The following is a 13815-nucleotide window of genomic DNA, read 5'->3' on the forward strand; positions in this document are numbered from 1 at the left end:
AAGAGCTCATTTATTGCATTTGTATCCCACCTTTGTCTCCCAAGAAGCACATGATTCAGGCCCCCTTCCTCGGTTAATCCCCACAATGACCCTGGGAGGTAGGTTAAGAGGCTGTGACTGACTCCAAGGTCACCCCATGAGCGTCAGGACTGAGTGGGGATTTGAACCCTGATCTCCCAGGTCCGAGCCTGACACTCTAACCACTAGCCCACACTGCCTTCCTAGAGTCCTTTTGCTATGGGGCAGCTCTGTAAACTAAGTAGTTCAATAAATAGGGAGAAAGCAACATGTCACTTAAAGAAGGATCTGAAATATTTTCCTTGAAGCTTGAATTTGTTTTATTCTGGATTGTTTTATTTGATGTTTTAAGGTGTTGTGAGCTGCTTTGAGATTTTTCCCCCCCTTTAAAATGTTAAGCGGTATAGAAATGAAATTAATAAGAATAAACCTTGCTTTGGGGGGGGGGAATGTTGCGTAAGCACCATAACCTACGTTTAGGGTGCCATGTTCAGCAATGATGGTGCCCTTTAGCAATTACCTTATATATCTATGAGTTTCCAGGGCTTATTTTCAGCCGGAAGTCAACAGAACTCTGTTCCGGCACCTTTCAGGTGGGCATCCCTGCCTTTATATAAGAGAACAGGGAAGCCATTCCTAGTGATCTCCGGCCCCTCTTTTTCTAAATAATAATAATAGTGCTGTGAGTTTCTAACACTGGTTCGAACTATCCATCTGATACCCTTGCTTAATCCTGCCAGTGTGCGATAGCTTAAGACATTTTGACGTCTTGAGGCAGAAAACATAACACGCCAAACAGTTTGCTGCTCTGAAACGGTCCCTCCCAAAACTGTTGCCTGATGTGAATATGGCCATTATGTGGCACAGGCCCCACCCCTGTTTTAGATTGCCCTAAAACTGGGTCACCTTAACTCTTCCCACCCCCCTCCACCTTTATTCTGCAATGTGTGCCATGCTGTTGTGATGTAGCCAGACACTCTCCATCTGGCCCGTCGCTGCTTATGGTCTTTTGTGGGGGGCAGAGAAAGAAGTGGTGTCCACTGGCTGGGCATGTGGGGTGGGGGGCCAGTGGCCGTGGCAGCAGGTGAAGCTTATAAAAATGAGTATTTTAGCATTTGCGGGCAGCAGGTGCAAACTGTTGAGTTGCACTTCATCCCTGCCAGTATATTATTAAGGAAGCACATAAAGCATCCCAGCCAAATCCTTTCATAAACAATAACGCGAAGCACACCTAAGCTAAGCATTAGTTGGAGCCATAATGGTTATGAGCTGGAGGTCCCCGGTTGAAATCTCAGCCTGGCCATGAACACTCTCTGGGTAACCTTAGGGAAGCTGCCATTTCTGGTCCTTGGTGTCCTCCTCCCCCACTCCCTCCCAACTGCAATATGGGGATGATAGGTCAGTATTATCTACAGGCTTATTGTGAGGATTATGGAGATAATAATATATACAAAGTGCTTTGAGCAATGTAAATACTAAGTGCTTCTATTATTACTGCGAATGCAGCCTGGATCTCTTCTCCCAAGCCTCCCTGGAATAGCTCATCTCACTCTTTTGAGACAAAAGGTGCTGTTGCTGAGTAATTCAAGGGTAGCTAGTCTTATAGGATTTGTTTTAGGTTGGGAGAGCTGTGTGCCTAGAAAGGGAATAAGCAGGGCTGTGTTGATCCCATGTCACCTGCCAAAGCTGGGTTTTGGCACCTGATGAAGAACTTGGTATTCTTTAACTCTGCTTCATTATTATTTTTTAAAGTTTCTAGTCCCTGTGGCTGTGGGGGTGTGTGTGTGTGCACATGCTGCGTTTTGAAAGTGTGTGGACGCCTTCCGGGTGGAAGCTACTTGCCACTTAACAGATGTGTTGGGTAGGTCTGGGCGATGTATCAATAGGTTGTCCAAAAACCAGTTTCAAGTCCGTGCTGTATTGTAATATCAGTTTGCTAATTTTTCGACCTGGCAATATATCACAAATCATGATGTGTGTGCTATGCAAAAATCACAATTGGGGGGGGGGGGGAAACCGTGAAGTCAGCCAATGCTTCTACATAGCTCCATCTTTATTTCAGGCATTGTGATATATCGGTATATTGTGATGTTTAGCTGGTGATATGTCGCAGTGTTGAAAACCAAATATCGCCCAGTCTGACAGTTGGGACATTTCGTGAGGTGTGTGTGTGTTTCCAGGAATTCAAAGCCTTGTACAGTGGTACCATGGTACTCGAATGGCTTGACTCCCAAACAAAGCAGCTCCTGAACGCCGCAAACCTGGAAGTAAGTATTCTGGTTTGCAAATGTTTTTCAGAAGCCAAACGTCCGACGCAGCTTCTGCTTGAATGCAGGAAGCTCCTGCAGCTGATCAGAAGCCGTGCCTTGGTTTTTTTCGAACTGTTTCAGGAGTCGAACAGCCTCCCGGAACGGATTAAGTTCGAGAACCAAGGTACCACTGTATAGCTTTATCGCTCCAAAAGCAGAATCAAAACATGAACAGCAAGATGCAAACTTCATTTTGTTGTGCATGGCTTTTGGTGAGATCGCTGGAGTTGGTTCTTTTGCAACAGGTGCTCTTGATGCAGATGTTTAGCTTTTTTGGTGAATTAGTGCAAAGTTCACATTCATACACCTCTACGCAGCACTCCCGGGGTGCAGAGGGCCGAAGCACACATTGCTACCTTAAGGGTCTCTAAGTTTGCTTATATTTCTCTCTCTCTCTCTGGTGACTGCATCCTGGGGGAAGCATCCATTTTCGCCATTTAGCCAGTGAGTGCATTGAACAAAATGGGCGCAGGAGTGTGTGTTAAATGGAGCATGTCTCGATTTGCTATTGTAACCCAGGCAGCCCAAATGCTAGTGCTAAGAGTCCCCTCTCTGCATGCATCTTCATCTTGTTTGGCCTGTGTGTGTCTTGAGTGTGCTTCACCCTCCAGGGGCAGAGTGTGGCAGCACTTTGCAAACTGCACACTCTCCTCCTTTTACTTATTCATGGCCTGCCCGTCGGAAGAGATCCTCGTCTGCCGAGTGGTGCTTGGACAGCCTGTGATTCTCAAAAGGTTCCTGCTAACCTGAATCTGACAGTCAGTGATTCAGCAGCACCACTTCAGCGCTGAGAACAGAAGCAAGCCCCTTTTGCTAGTTTTGCAATGGCTTAGAGTTGCCCCTTCTTTCAGAAGCATCCTACTCGGCTACGATTGGAAGGAAGGAAGGAAAGAGTGGGGGTGGGGAACCACCAACTCTCATTGGTCAAGGATTGTGGAAGTTGGACTCCAACCATGTCCAGAAGGGATGCAGGTTGCCGAACCTTGGTCTGCAATGTTTCTGCTTTTTGAACCTGTATTGGAGCAGTGTGTTGTGGGAGGATCTCGTTTTGTCCAATCATGGGTGTGCATTGAGGCACTGGGTGCGGGTCTTGTCGTCTGGGCAGCCCAGGACCTCCATGCACACTGCCCAGGCTTTCGCCCCAGGGAGGTCACTCCAGTGCTACTAATGCAGCAATTTGTCTTCACCCTCGGAGGTGCACTCCATTGTCTGTTAAGACAGATGGATGCCAACTACAGTACAAATTGGGATTTTTATGAACATTCCTTGGAAATGTTCAATGGGGGGGGTGACAGATCTGTTGAAGGTTTTTTTAATCTTCCCAACCACATGCACCCCACCAGATGATGTTCCACAGGGGCGGGGATCATACTAACACTCCCCCCACATTTAAAAGCCCATGGATTGTTTAATGGCCATAGTTGTGGGCAAAGAGGAATGTTTTTGCCTGGTGCCTAAGGTTGTAGTGATGGCGCCAGGCGAGCCTCTCTGGGGAGAGCATTCCACAAATAGGGAGCCATCACAGATAAGGCCCTGTTCCCTTATATATGGCAGGATCTGTAGGGCCACAGGTTCACCATCCCTGACTTAAAGGTTGTATATAGCAGCAGGAATATTGCATTTGTTTAGATACTGTTGTCAAACTTGTTTTATCTGCTTATTTATTTATAACCTCCCCTGGCTGTGTTGGAGAAAGTTTGAGAGACTTTATTTTTTTTATAAAAAAAAGTATCTCTATCCTATCCTTCCTCTGCCAAGAGCCAGGCTGCTGCTTAATAAATTAGCCTCTTGGAGACTTGAGCAACCCCGTTCTAAAGGGAGGATGGGACAGGATTCTTGGCAAGGTTAGGATATTTCCATTCCTGGAAAGAACAATAGTGCTTTTAAGAGTGTTTGTTGCGATTACCTCTTCAGTGTCTAATGCTTGTAGTGATGTTATCAGCACAGTCTCATCCTCCCCCTCCTCTCTCTATAACATTAATTTTCAGGTAAAGGAATCTGTGTGTTTGGCATGCAAACCTAGATGGTTGTGAAATGAGCCTCTTTTTTTGACAAAATACTAATCATAAATAAATAAGAATGAATATGTGCACCCCACCACCGAGACCATCCCATTGTAACTACCCAACCTCCCAAAATTTCAACGCCTCTTGCGATGGTTTGACCCCTTTTCCGTTTTAACAGTTCAAATTCTACAAATACCTTCCATATCTCCTCAAAATAATTTCTCCTGCATATCCCCCATGTTACCTTAATGGCACATGTTAAATTATCGCTAATAGCTTATATCCCACATCTCTTTATATCATTCTTCCATTTTATATTCCATTTGCCGCTTCCACTTCCTAGCTATCATAATTTGTGCAGCTGTCGATAAATTTGTGAGCAAGTCTTTCGTAGCCTGCGAACCTTCCACCCCATCGTAGATTGATAATAATGCTACCTCAGGACTTGCGGCCAGGAAATGAGCCTTTTTGAGTGCGAAGAACTCTCAAGCTGGGAAAAATGTTGGCCCATTTCCTGCACATTACCCTAGGCAGGGAACTAGGGTAGTCCACCCGGCCTGGCTAGCTTTCCATTGCAACCCCATGATTAAGAAGTGGCTGTCAGATATTGCTCACCGATATTTTATGCAGCGTGCAAAGTGCTTTTGTGTTGCTTGGACGGATGTGGCAGCTATTTGGTGTGGGCCTCTTGTCACGTGGGCCTGAGATGATGAGCCACGCTGTGGCATGCCTTGCCCTAGCACTGAATGCGACCAGAGGCGATATAATGGCAATACCTTCAGGGATGAGCCGGGAACAAAAGCCTCCATGCCCTCTTGAGCATTTCACCTCCTCTGATGATGAGGACAAACCTGGAGTTATTGTCAAAAGTTGGAATCAGGTGTCAGTGAAGTTTAACTCTTTATTCAGAGAAACCAAAAGGCACAGGCCTAGAGCTCTTCTCCGGAGGTCTTGCCACAACTGCCTGAGTCTTCTCCTCCCCAGGGTTCCCCCCCCCCAACAATCTGAGACCGTGTCTGTGTGCCACCAATCTCTCCTCTGCTCTTTTCATTTCTCTGTGTGTTCTGGGAGACCAGAGGGAGGTGAGCTGGTCGCAGCAGGAGGGGGAGACTCCCTAGATTTTCCAGCACCCGGCCTCATCTCTGTCTCCTGCCTTTCTTCCTCTCCAGCTGGGGCTGGTGGGAGTTGTAGTCCAAAACGCAAGGAGGGCATCAGGTTGGGATAGGCTACTTGAGACAGCTTGCAGAATCCAGATTCTCTTGGAGCAGAATTTTTTTTGTTCTGTTTTGCTGTATCTTTTTAAAAAATAATAATTATACCCCGCTGGTGGGAGTTGCGGTCAAAAAAAACCAGGAGGGCACCACATTGGGGGAAGCTGGTTGAAAGTACACGAACCAGCCAAACTTGGAATTTCCCCCTTGCATAATTTTACTTTGTGGAAAGGGGAAAGGAGCTAAAATCCAATTCCTCTCCCCAAAAATTATGCTCACCCCCACCCCCTTCTGAGGCTTTTTCACAGGCACGACCCACATGCTCCCAAGCTCTGTCTTGCAGCCGTGAGGCCTCTTTTATCACTTCAAACGAAGGCTTGAAATCCTTGAAGCTGAATCCTGCACCTGATACCACATTTGGTCTTTTTCTCCATCTCTTTGCCACCGAGCTCTGCTTGTTACGCATGATGAGCAGTATTTCACTGTAGGCTGAACCACAAGCCGGTCTGCAGATGCCGCGGTTTCTCCTCCCATCTGTTTGCCGATCAGCTTGCTGCTCCCCCTTCCCGGGGACCGCCTGAAATCTGCATCACCACTTCTCCTTCCCCTCTAGATAATGGCAGGAAGACGTTGGGCTTCCTTTATTGCATTGTCAATTTTCGCATGCTTCCCAGATGGCGAGGAAACCCCCGGTTCGAATCTCGTGCCTCCGCTAGTCACTCACCAAGGAGGCGTTAGGCGAGGCTGCCTGCTCTCAGCCCAAGTGGCCACTCTCTGCAGCAGAGGGAATAACCGTGCAAAGACGGGGAAACCTGTGAGTCTACAGGAGTTGCTGGACTCCCAAGGCCAATCATCCCTCACCATGGGCCATGCTGGCGGGTGCTGATGGGAGTTGACTCCCAGCAATATCTGGTTCCCCATCCCTGCCTAACAAAGCTGTAACTAGACAGTGCATGTGAGCAGACACTTAAAACATTTGAAAGGTATGCAAGCCGGGTTATCTGTTTCCAGATAGGGTTGTAGCTGGGCAGCTAGATGGCGACTTGGGCTTCCAATGACAGAACTGGATGCAAGAGAAACTCCCCCTACCCCAAGCTGCAAGCTTGATACTTGTGGGGAGATTGCAGCTCCTTCCACAGCTGGCCGGACACTACTTGATCTGAGTTCAAGATCTGCTTACTAACAGAATTTCTGTCTCATATGCACACTGGGCTCCAGCGTCTTCAGTTCTCATTCGTTACCATGCTATTTTTATTTATTTGTTAATTTTATTTCTATACCGTCCTATACCCGAAGGTCTCATGGATTGGCAGGAGGCAAGAGAGTGGTGGGAGCCACCAGCTAGGGAACCCCCAAGGGAAAAAGGCTCAGAGCCTGGGGAGTGGTGGTGGGACGACGCTGAGTGGTCAGAGGGAGAAGACAGGGAAGAGGAGGTGTCAGAAGCTGAAGAGGTAACAGGGCTTAGTGAGCAGGAAGAGTCTGTGGCAGAGAGCAGTCCAGAATTAGAGGCTGAAGTGAAGGATGGAAAGGAGTGGGGGCCAAGAGGCATAGATGAGTCGTCCTGCTGCAACTAGCTCCTTTCCCCACTGGTCTCCCAGAACCCAAAGAGGTATGAAGAGGGAGGAGCAAAGAGACTATCAAGGCAAGGGGATGTTCGCCAGCCTGCTTTAAAACTGTGACTGGGCCCATTACTCAACTAGCTGTTTCCTTTCTTTCAGCCGCCATCGCCCAGAGGGTGAAAGTCCTGGATGAGGTCACGGGCTACCTGGGGCAGGAAGTCACCCTGCCGTGCACGTTTGTGTCGATGGGCACCGAGATCAAGGTCAGCCAGGTCACCTGGATGAAGGAAGCCGCGGGCAGGAAGCAGAATGTGGCTGTCTTCCACCCGGACCACAAGCCCAGCTACCCGTTGGAGACGGAGCGCGGGCGGATCCGCTTCAGGACCCAGACCCTGGAGGATGCTACGCTGATCATCGGCCCCCTGCGCATGGCCGATGAGGGCACCTATGCCTGCGAGTTCGCTGCGTACCCCTCGGGCAACGAAAACGGCATCACCAACCTGGTCGTACTGGGTAAGGGCAAATCCATCTGCAGAATGGCGAATGTGGGACCCCCTGTTACGAACCATGCTCGGTGAGGCTGCAGACCCCTGCAGCTGATCAGGCTACCCTGGGGTGAGAGAGAGAGCACCCCACCAAAGGAGCTTCCGTGCCTGTTTAAGCCAGAGGTGGAGAGCCTGTGGTCCTCGGGGTGCTGTTCGACTCCAACTCCCATCAGCCCCAGCCAACAGAGACAGTGGTGAGGGATGATGGAAGTTGCAGTCCGGCAACATCAGTGGGAAGATGGTATAAAAATGTCTTAAATGGTAGAAAGAACTTAACCTCATCTTACTTCGCATCTACAGTCATACCTTGGTTCGTGAATGACTTGCGAGTCGAACCTTTGGGCTCCCAAACGCCGCAAACCCGGAAATGAGTGTTCCGGTTTGCGAATGTTCTTTGGAACCTGAACGTCCAACGCGGCTTCTGATTGGCTGCAGGAGCTTCCTGCAGCCAATTGGAGCTTCCTGCAGCCAATCGGAAGCTGTGCCTTGGTTTCCAAATGTTTTGGAAGTCAAATGGACTTCCGGAACGGATTCCATTCGACTTCTGAGGTATGGCTGTATATGGGATGTTTGGGGAGTTGAGTTTGCAATGGGCTGCTTCTTTCTCCATGCCCTTTCCCCCATAAGGCAGGTTAGTCCTGGACAGGGGTCAACTAGTTAGTTTTGAGACTTAAGCAGGGATCTAGCCCAGAGCCTTCCCCTAAGTTAGGCTTCTGGGCCAACCCTCTAACCACCACACTGAAGAATATTCTGGGTGATGTCGTGCAAGGTGCTGGTTAGGCCTGTGGAGTTCTGCTGCCCCCCCCCCCCCCGGTCTTGATCTGTCCTTCACAGAACTGGGAAGTAGGACTCTGGCTCATTCCGCCTGTTATTTTTGGAGATGCAAATTGCCTGCATCTGGCAGTATTCTGACGGGAGGGGAATCTGCACATTTTTAAATTGCTTCCTCGGGGCCATTTCTGAACCAAGCCTCTTAAATGCTTTCCCCGGCTCGCGCATCCCTGCGTTGTGAGGTAGCGCCGTGTCCCGATTCCTCGAATTAATTATGGGCAATTCATTGTAATGTTCCGCAACCAGGGAGCGTAATAACAGCGGTAATAAGTCCCTACCTAATAGGCTGCTTTGCAGCAAGGGGGAAAAAACCAACAAACCCAAAAGGGCTTTGGGCAACTGAGACCCAACAGGGCTTCGTGCTCAAATTACTGCAGTTTTCTTGCATGGCTCAGCAATAAAGTCGCTGGACTGTCATTTAGGACTCTCTTCGCCTTTAATTTGAGCATGCAAGGACCTCCTGGGGGGTTGGGGGATTCCCACTCCCCCCATCTTTTCTACCTTGAGGTCTCATTAGATTGAGAGCTCCTTGGATGACCTATCTCTGAGGGGTTTCTCCTTTTAAAAAAGAAGGGCTGTGTGTTCTGTGATTTCTGCAGCAGCGCAGTGTGGAGCTGGGTGACAAATCCTGCTTACAAAAGCTCTTGGTTTGCATTTTTAAAAGACCGGGGTGGGGTGGGGGGCATGTTTTTGTAGATGCTTCGGCCTCAAAATCTATGTGAAGGCATAAAGCTGACTGTGGTTTGAGGTGGTAGAATAATGGGATATTTTTGGAGGTGGGGTTGTGGGGGATTTATTGCCTTGCCCCTCCTCGTGAGTAGCAAGACCAGAATAAGCTATGCCACATATGTATAGACATTGCTGAACTGTATATACAGTCGTACCTTGGAAGTTGAATGGAATCTGTTTCTGGAAGTACATTTCGACTTCCAAAATGTTCGGAAACCAAAGCATGGCAGGAAGCTCCTGCAGCCAACCGGAAGCTGTGGAAGCCCTGTTGGATGTTTGGCTTCCAAAAATAGTTCGCAAACCAGAGCACTCACTCCCAGGTTTGCGGCGTTCGGGAGCCAAAACGTTCGAGAGCTAAGCTGTTAGACTTCCAAGGTACGACTGCATAAAGGCTTCATAATTCTAATGCTCTAGTGCAGGAATCTGCACAGCTATAAACCAGACATGTGTGCTTTCTGCCTGGAGCACTCAAGAGTCCATTTTTTAAAAAAATCCTTTAAGATTACTGTACGGAGATTCTAGCCCCTATGATGATGGGGAAACCTTGGAAACTTGCACCAATCGGACCGTGGGAACATCTGCATAACTTTCGCCCCTCGCCCAGATTTCTCCTGCCAGCGTCATCTTTACCGGAAGGAGAGAAATCCAAACTAATTCAATTACTTTAGAGCCAGGAGTGGCATCATAACAGCTTGAAAGTGTTGCAGTGGAGTAGTGGAGGAAATGACCCTCAATTGCAGGGAATCTTACAGATAGCGGCAGTCCTTCCGATGCAATAGCTAAAGTTCGAAATGTCGCCAGAACGGAGGTCTCATGTTTACTCGATGCCAATAGGCCTTAACAGAGGGCACGCTTTTGAACTGAGGAAAGGGTGACGAGAGCCAGCAACAGCAGCTCCTCCCCTTGATCTGAGCCAATCAGGACGTGGGAAAAGACTCTTTTAAATCCCTTTCTCCAGTATGAATAGCAGAAGCCTTGACAGAGCCGTCCTATTATTAGGCAGTTCATTGCGTTTCCAGGCACAGGCAAAGGGCACTTCAATTCTGGCACCCAGATGGAGAACAATTAATTTCGGAGTCACTCCTTTTATCAACCCTGTTTACTGCACTACGCCAGTTCGTACAGTCAAATCAACTGGGAGAGTTTTTATTTTTATTATTTATCATTTTTATTGTATTACCTTTGTCTACCACCATTATCTCCCAAGGGTCTCAAGGGGTTGCATGTGGTTCCCTCCCCGCCCCCCCCCCCCCGGCCACCATTTCATCCTCAGGGTCCTGTGAGGTAGATTAGGCCGAGAGATGGTGACTGACTCCGAGGTCACCCAATGAGCTTCAGGGCTGAGTGGGGATTCGAACCCTGCTCTCCCAGGTCCTAGTCCAGCACTCTAACCATTACACCACCGTTTTCTTTGGCTGCGGGGGGGAGGAGTGCATGTTTCAACCTTCCTTGACTGAGGAGAACCCCCCCCACCCACCCCAAAAAATCAGTTGGTGGAGAAGATTTGATCCCTGACATGCTAGCTTTCTATGTGGAGGGAAGTTTTCCCCCCTCCCCCAGGACACCAGGGAGTTTCAAACACATGCACTCAGATTTCTTTCTCCCCGCAATTCAAAAGTAGCACAGTCCAGACCCCCCCCTCCACTCTGTTTCATCCCCAACCTCTGCCTCTCTTCCAGCCAAGCCCACAAACACTGCAGAAGCCCAGGAGGTCAAGGCTAGCAACCTCGAACTCCCTGTGGCTGTCTGCACCTCCGCCAGCGGGAAGCCGCCAGCCCGCATCACGTGGCAGTCGGGGCTGAACGGCAACGCCACCGTCTCGGAGGTGACCAACGCGGATGGCACGGTCACCGTCACCAGCTACTACCGCATGGTGCCCACCAAGGAAGCCAACGGGCAGCACATCACCTGCATTGTGGAGCACAAGACGCAACCACAGCCAGAAGCTCTTCCGGTGGTGCTTTCAATATTGTGTGAGTGGTGCGGCCTGGCTTTGGGGTTGGAGGTGGCTGGGGTCGCGAGGTGGGCCCCTGCAGAGGAAAACGCTGCTCAGAGAGCCCAGGAGATGTTGACTACACACACACACACACACACACACACACACACACACACACACACACACACACACACCCCTTTCATTTAAAGGCCGTTCTCCGTCCCCTTCCATCAATACCCCTGGGAACTGCAGTTTAAGGGGTTTGGGAATTGTAGCTCTTGTGAGGGGTAACCTATAGTTCCCAGGGGTTCTTTTTTCTGGAGGGGGTGCAGAATGTGCTTTAAATGTTTGGTTTGTACACAGCCTTTGCTTTTCTGCTCTTATTTCCTGACCCTGGAAAAACTTACAACCCTATACTTTTAGTGGCCTGGGATGTGGAGGAGAAGGGGAATGAGGATTGGTCTTTGAATGCTGGTTTGAACGATCTCGGAAATTATTTTTGTTATTACAGTGGTACCTCTACTTACGAATAACTCTACTTACGAATGGAGCTCCGTCCGCCATCTTGGATGCGGTTTAGATAGGATTTTTTCTACTTACAAATTTTTTCTCCCAATGCATTCCTATGGGATTCGACTTACAATTTTTTTCTACTTACAAATATGTGTTTGGAACGCATTAAATTCGTAAGTAGAGGTACCACTGTATTCGCTACCACCTGAGATGGGGTGGGGGGTGGGATGGGGGAGCAGTTGAAGTAAGGCATCGCTTTGCAAGCTGTGGGAAACTAGGATGCCTGGTTTCCATCTCTAGCTTTGGGTAGCGGAGTGGTGCCTAGTGGTTGGAGCACAAGTTTGGAGGCATGTTGAAGGCGGGAGGGGAATGATACCTGGAGGTTGTGTTTTATATCCCACCTTTTCTTCCCAAGCTGCCCAGAGCGGCAAACCCACAGGCGATGAAATCATTTAAAACACCCAAAGGCAATTCTGATGCAGAAGCAGAATGGGAAAGAACTATAGCTAATAAAAGGCTCTTTGGGAGGTGAAAAAACTGAGAAAAGGACCCGGGGAGATAGCAGATGCTGTTCCTGGCTGTAGGGGAGGGAAAGCAAAGAGGAAAGTGCTTGCGGGAAAATATGGAGTTTGTGGGATATTCGCAGGAAGGCAATTTTGGCTGGGGGAGAAAGAAGAAGCAGGGGGTTGTGCGTCTTCTCAGTGCCCGCCGCCAAGAAAGACGGGAGTATCCTATCTGGTTTCTCCTTGCAGATCCTCCTGAGGTCACCATAGAGGGATATGACGACAACTGGTATTTGAGCCGCAACGAGGCCATGCTCAAGTGCACCGCCAAGGGGAACCCTCTGCCCACCGAGTTCACCTGGAGCACGTGAGTCTGAAACCTCTTTCTTTCTCTCTCCCACCCACCGCCAGCCAGTACACATGTCCCGCCCCTCAAGTGTGCCCTTCCACGGACGCATTCACCTGAAGCTGGCTAATTAGGACTTCTGCACTTTGATGAGCTTTGAAGTGCATCCCTGCACATTCTCAGGAGTGGTGCTGATGCAAGGCTTTTCCATGTGCCGCAGTTCCTGATTTCAAGAGGGAGGACCTGCACTGAGTGACCTTATGTTCTCCCTGCACTATTTGGGACATCTGCCCGGGAGGGTCATCTCAGCTCCCCAGATGTTTTTAACCACATGTTTTGAGTCCCACCCAGCACAACCATCAGCAGGTTGGGGGACGAAGAGAGTTGTAATCCAATGCACCTGGCTGGAGAAGGCTTCTTTAGAAGATGCCCAGTGAGTATTGGCTTCCCGCCCTCCTCCCAGGCTTTACTTGTGTGTCCATGAGAACTAGAAACTTGCTGCTTTTGTTTTTCAATGCAAGATGCTCCTGGCAATTACATCTACAGTGGTAGCCTGGTTCTCAAGCTTAATCCGTTCTGGAATTCCGTTCCAAAACCAAAGTGTTCCAAAACGAAGGCACGCTTTCCCATAGAAAGTAATGCAAAATGGATTAATCCGTTCCTTTTAATCCTTTTGAAAACAACCCCTAAAACAGCAATTTAGCATGAATTTTACTCTCTAATGAGACCATCAATGCATACAATGAAAGCAATAAACAATGTACTGCAGTCACACTATCACTCAATCAGTAGCTGAACTGGGTTCCACACAGTCACAAAAACAAAAAGAGCCGCAAAAACAAAAACGCAAAATAAATTGCAAAAACAGACAGACCTCAGTGTAACACTCAAAACGGAAACGTGGCACTCAAAACGGAGCACGTTTGGTTTCCAAAATAAGTTCGCAAACTGGAACACTTACTTCTGGGTTTGCAGTGTTTGGATTCCAAGGTGTTTGAGTACCAAGGCGTTTGAGAACCAAGGTACCACTGTATTTTATGATAGGCCTCAAGGGCGTACCCACCACGGGGCAAGTTAGGGCAGCTGCCCTACTCTAGAAGCAGGGCTGGTGGGCAGAGGCGGAGCACAGCCCGGCGGAGCGCGAGTTCGCCATTCCCGCCGCGCCGCACCCTCCCTCCAGCTCCCCGGCGCGCCCTCAGGCAAGGCCAAGCGCGGCGGGGAACCAGGGAGCGCGGCGCGGTGGGCGGGAACGCCGAACTCGCGCTCCGCTGGGCTGGGCTCCGCCTCCGCCCACCAGCCCTGCTTCTAG

General features: G+C 49.2%; 1 protein-coding gene across 3 annotated transcripts in view; it reads left to right on the forward strand.

The window, feature by feature from the left end:
• The window catches only part of NECTIN2 (nectin cell adhesion molecule 2), an 84107-nt gene that overhangs the window by 37754 nt on the left and 32538 nt on the right, over positions 1-13815 (forward strand). For all 3 annotated transcript variants that reach the window (XM_035117521.3, XM_035117524.3, XM_035117523.3), the window contains exons 2-4: positions 7263-7616; positions 10888-11181; positions 12410-12527. In XM_035117521.3, the coding sequence (XP_034973412.3) occupies positions 7263-7616; positions 10888-11181; positions 12410-12527 (766 nt within the window). The remainder of the gene's footprint in view (positions 1-7262; positions 7617-10887; positions 11182-12409; positions 12528-13815) is intronic.

Source organism: Zootoca vivipara, chromosome 6 (assembly GCF_965207765.1).
Source record: "Zootoca vivipara chromosome 6, rZooViv2.hap1.1, whole genome shotgun sequence".
NCBI lineage: Eukaryota > Metazoa > Chordata > Lepidosauria > Squamata > Lacertidae > Zootoca > Zootoca vivipara.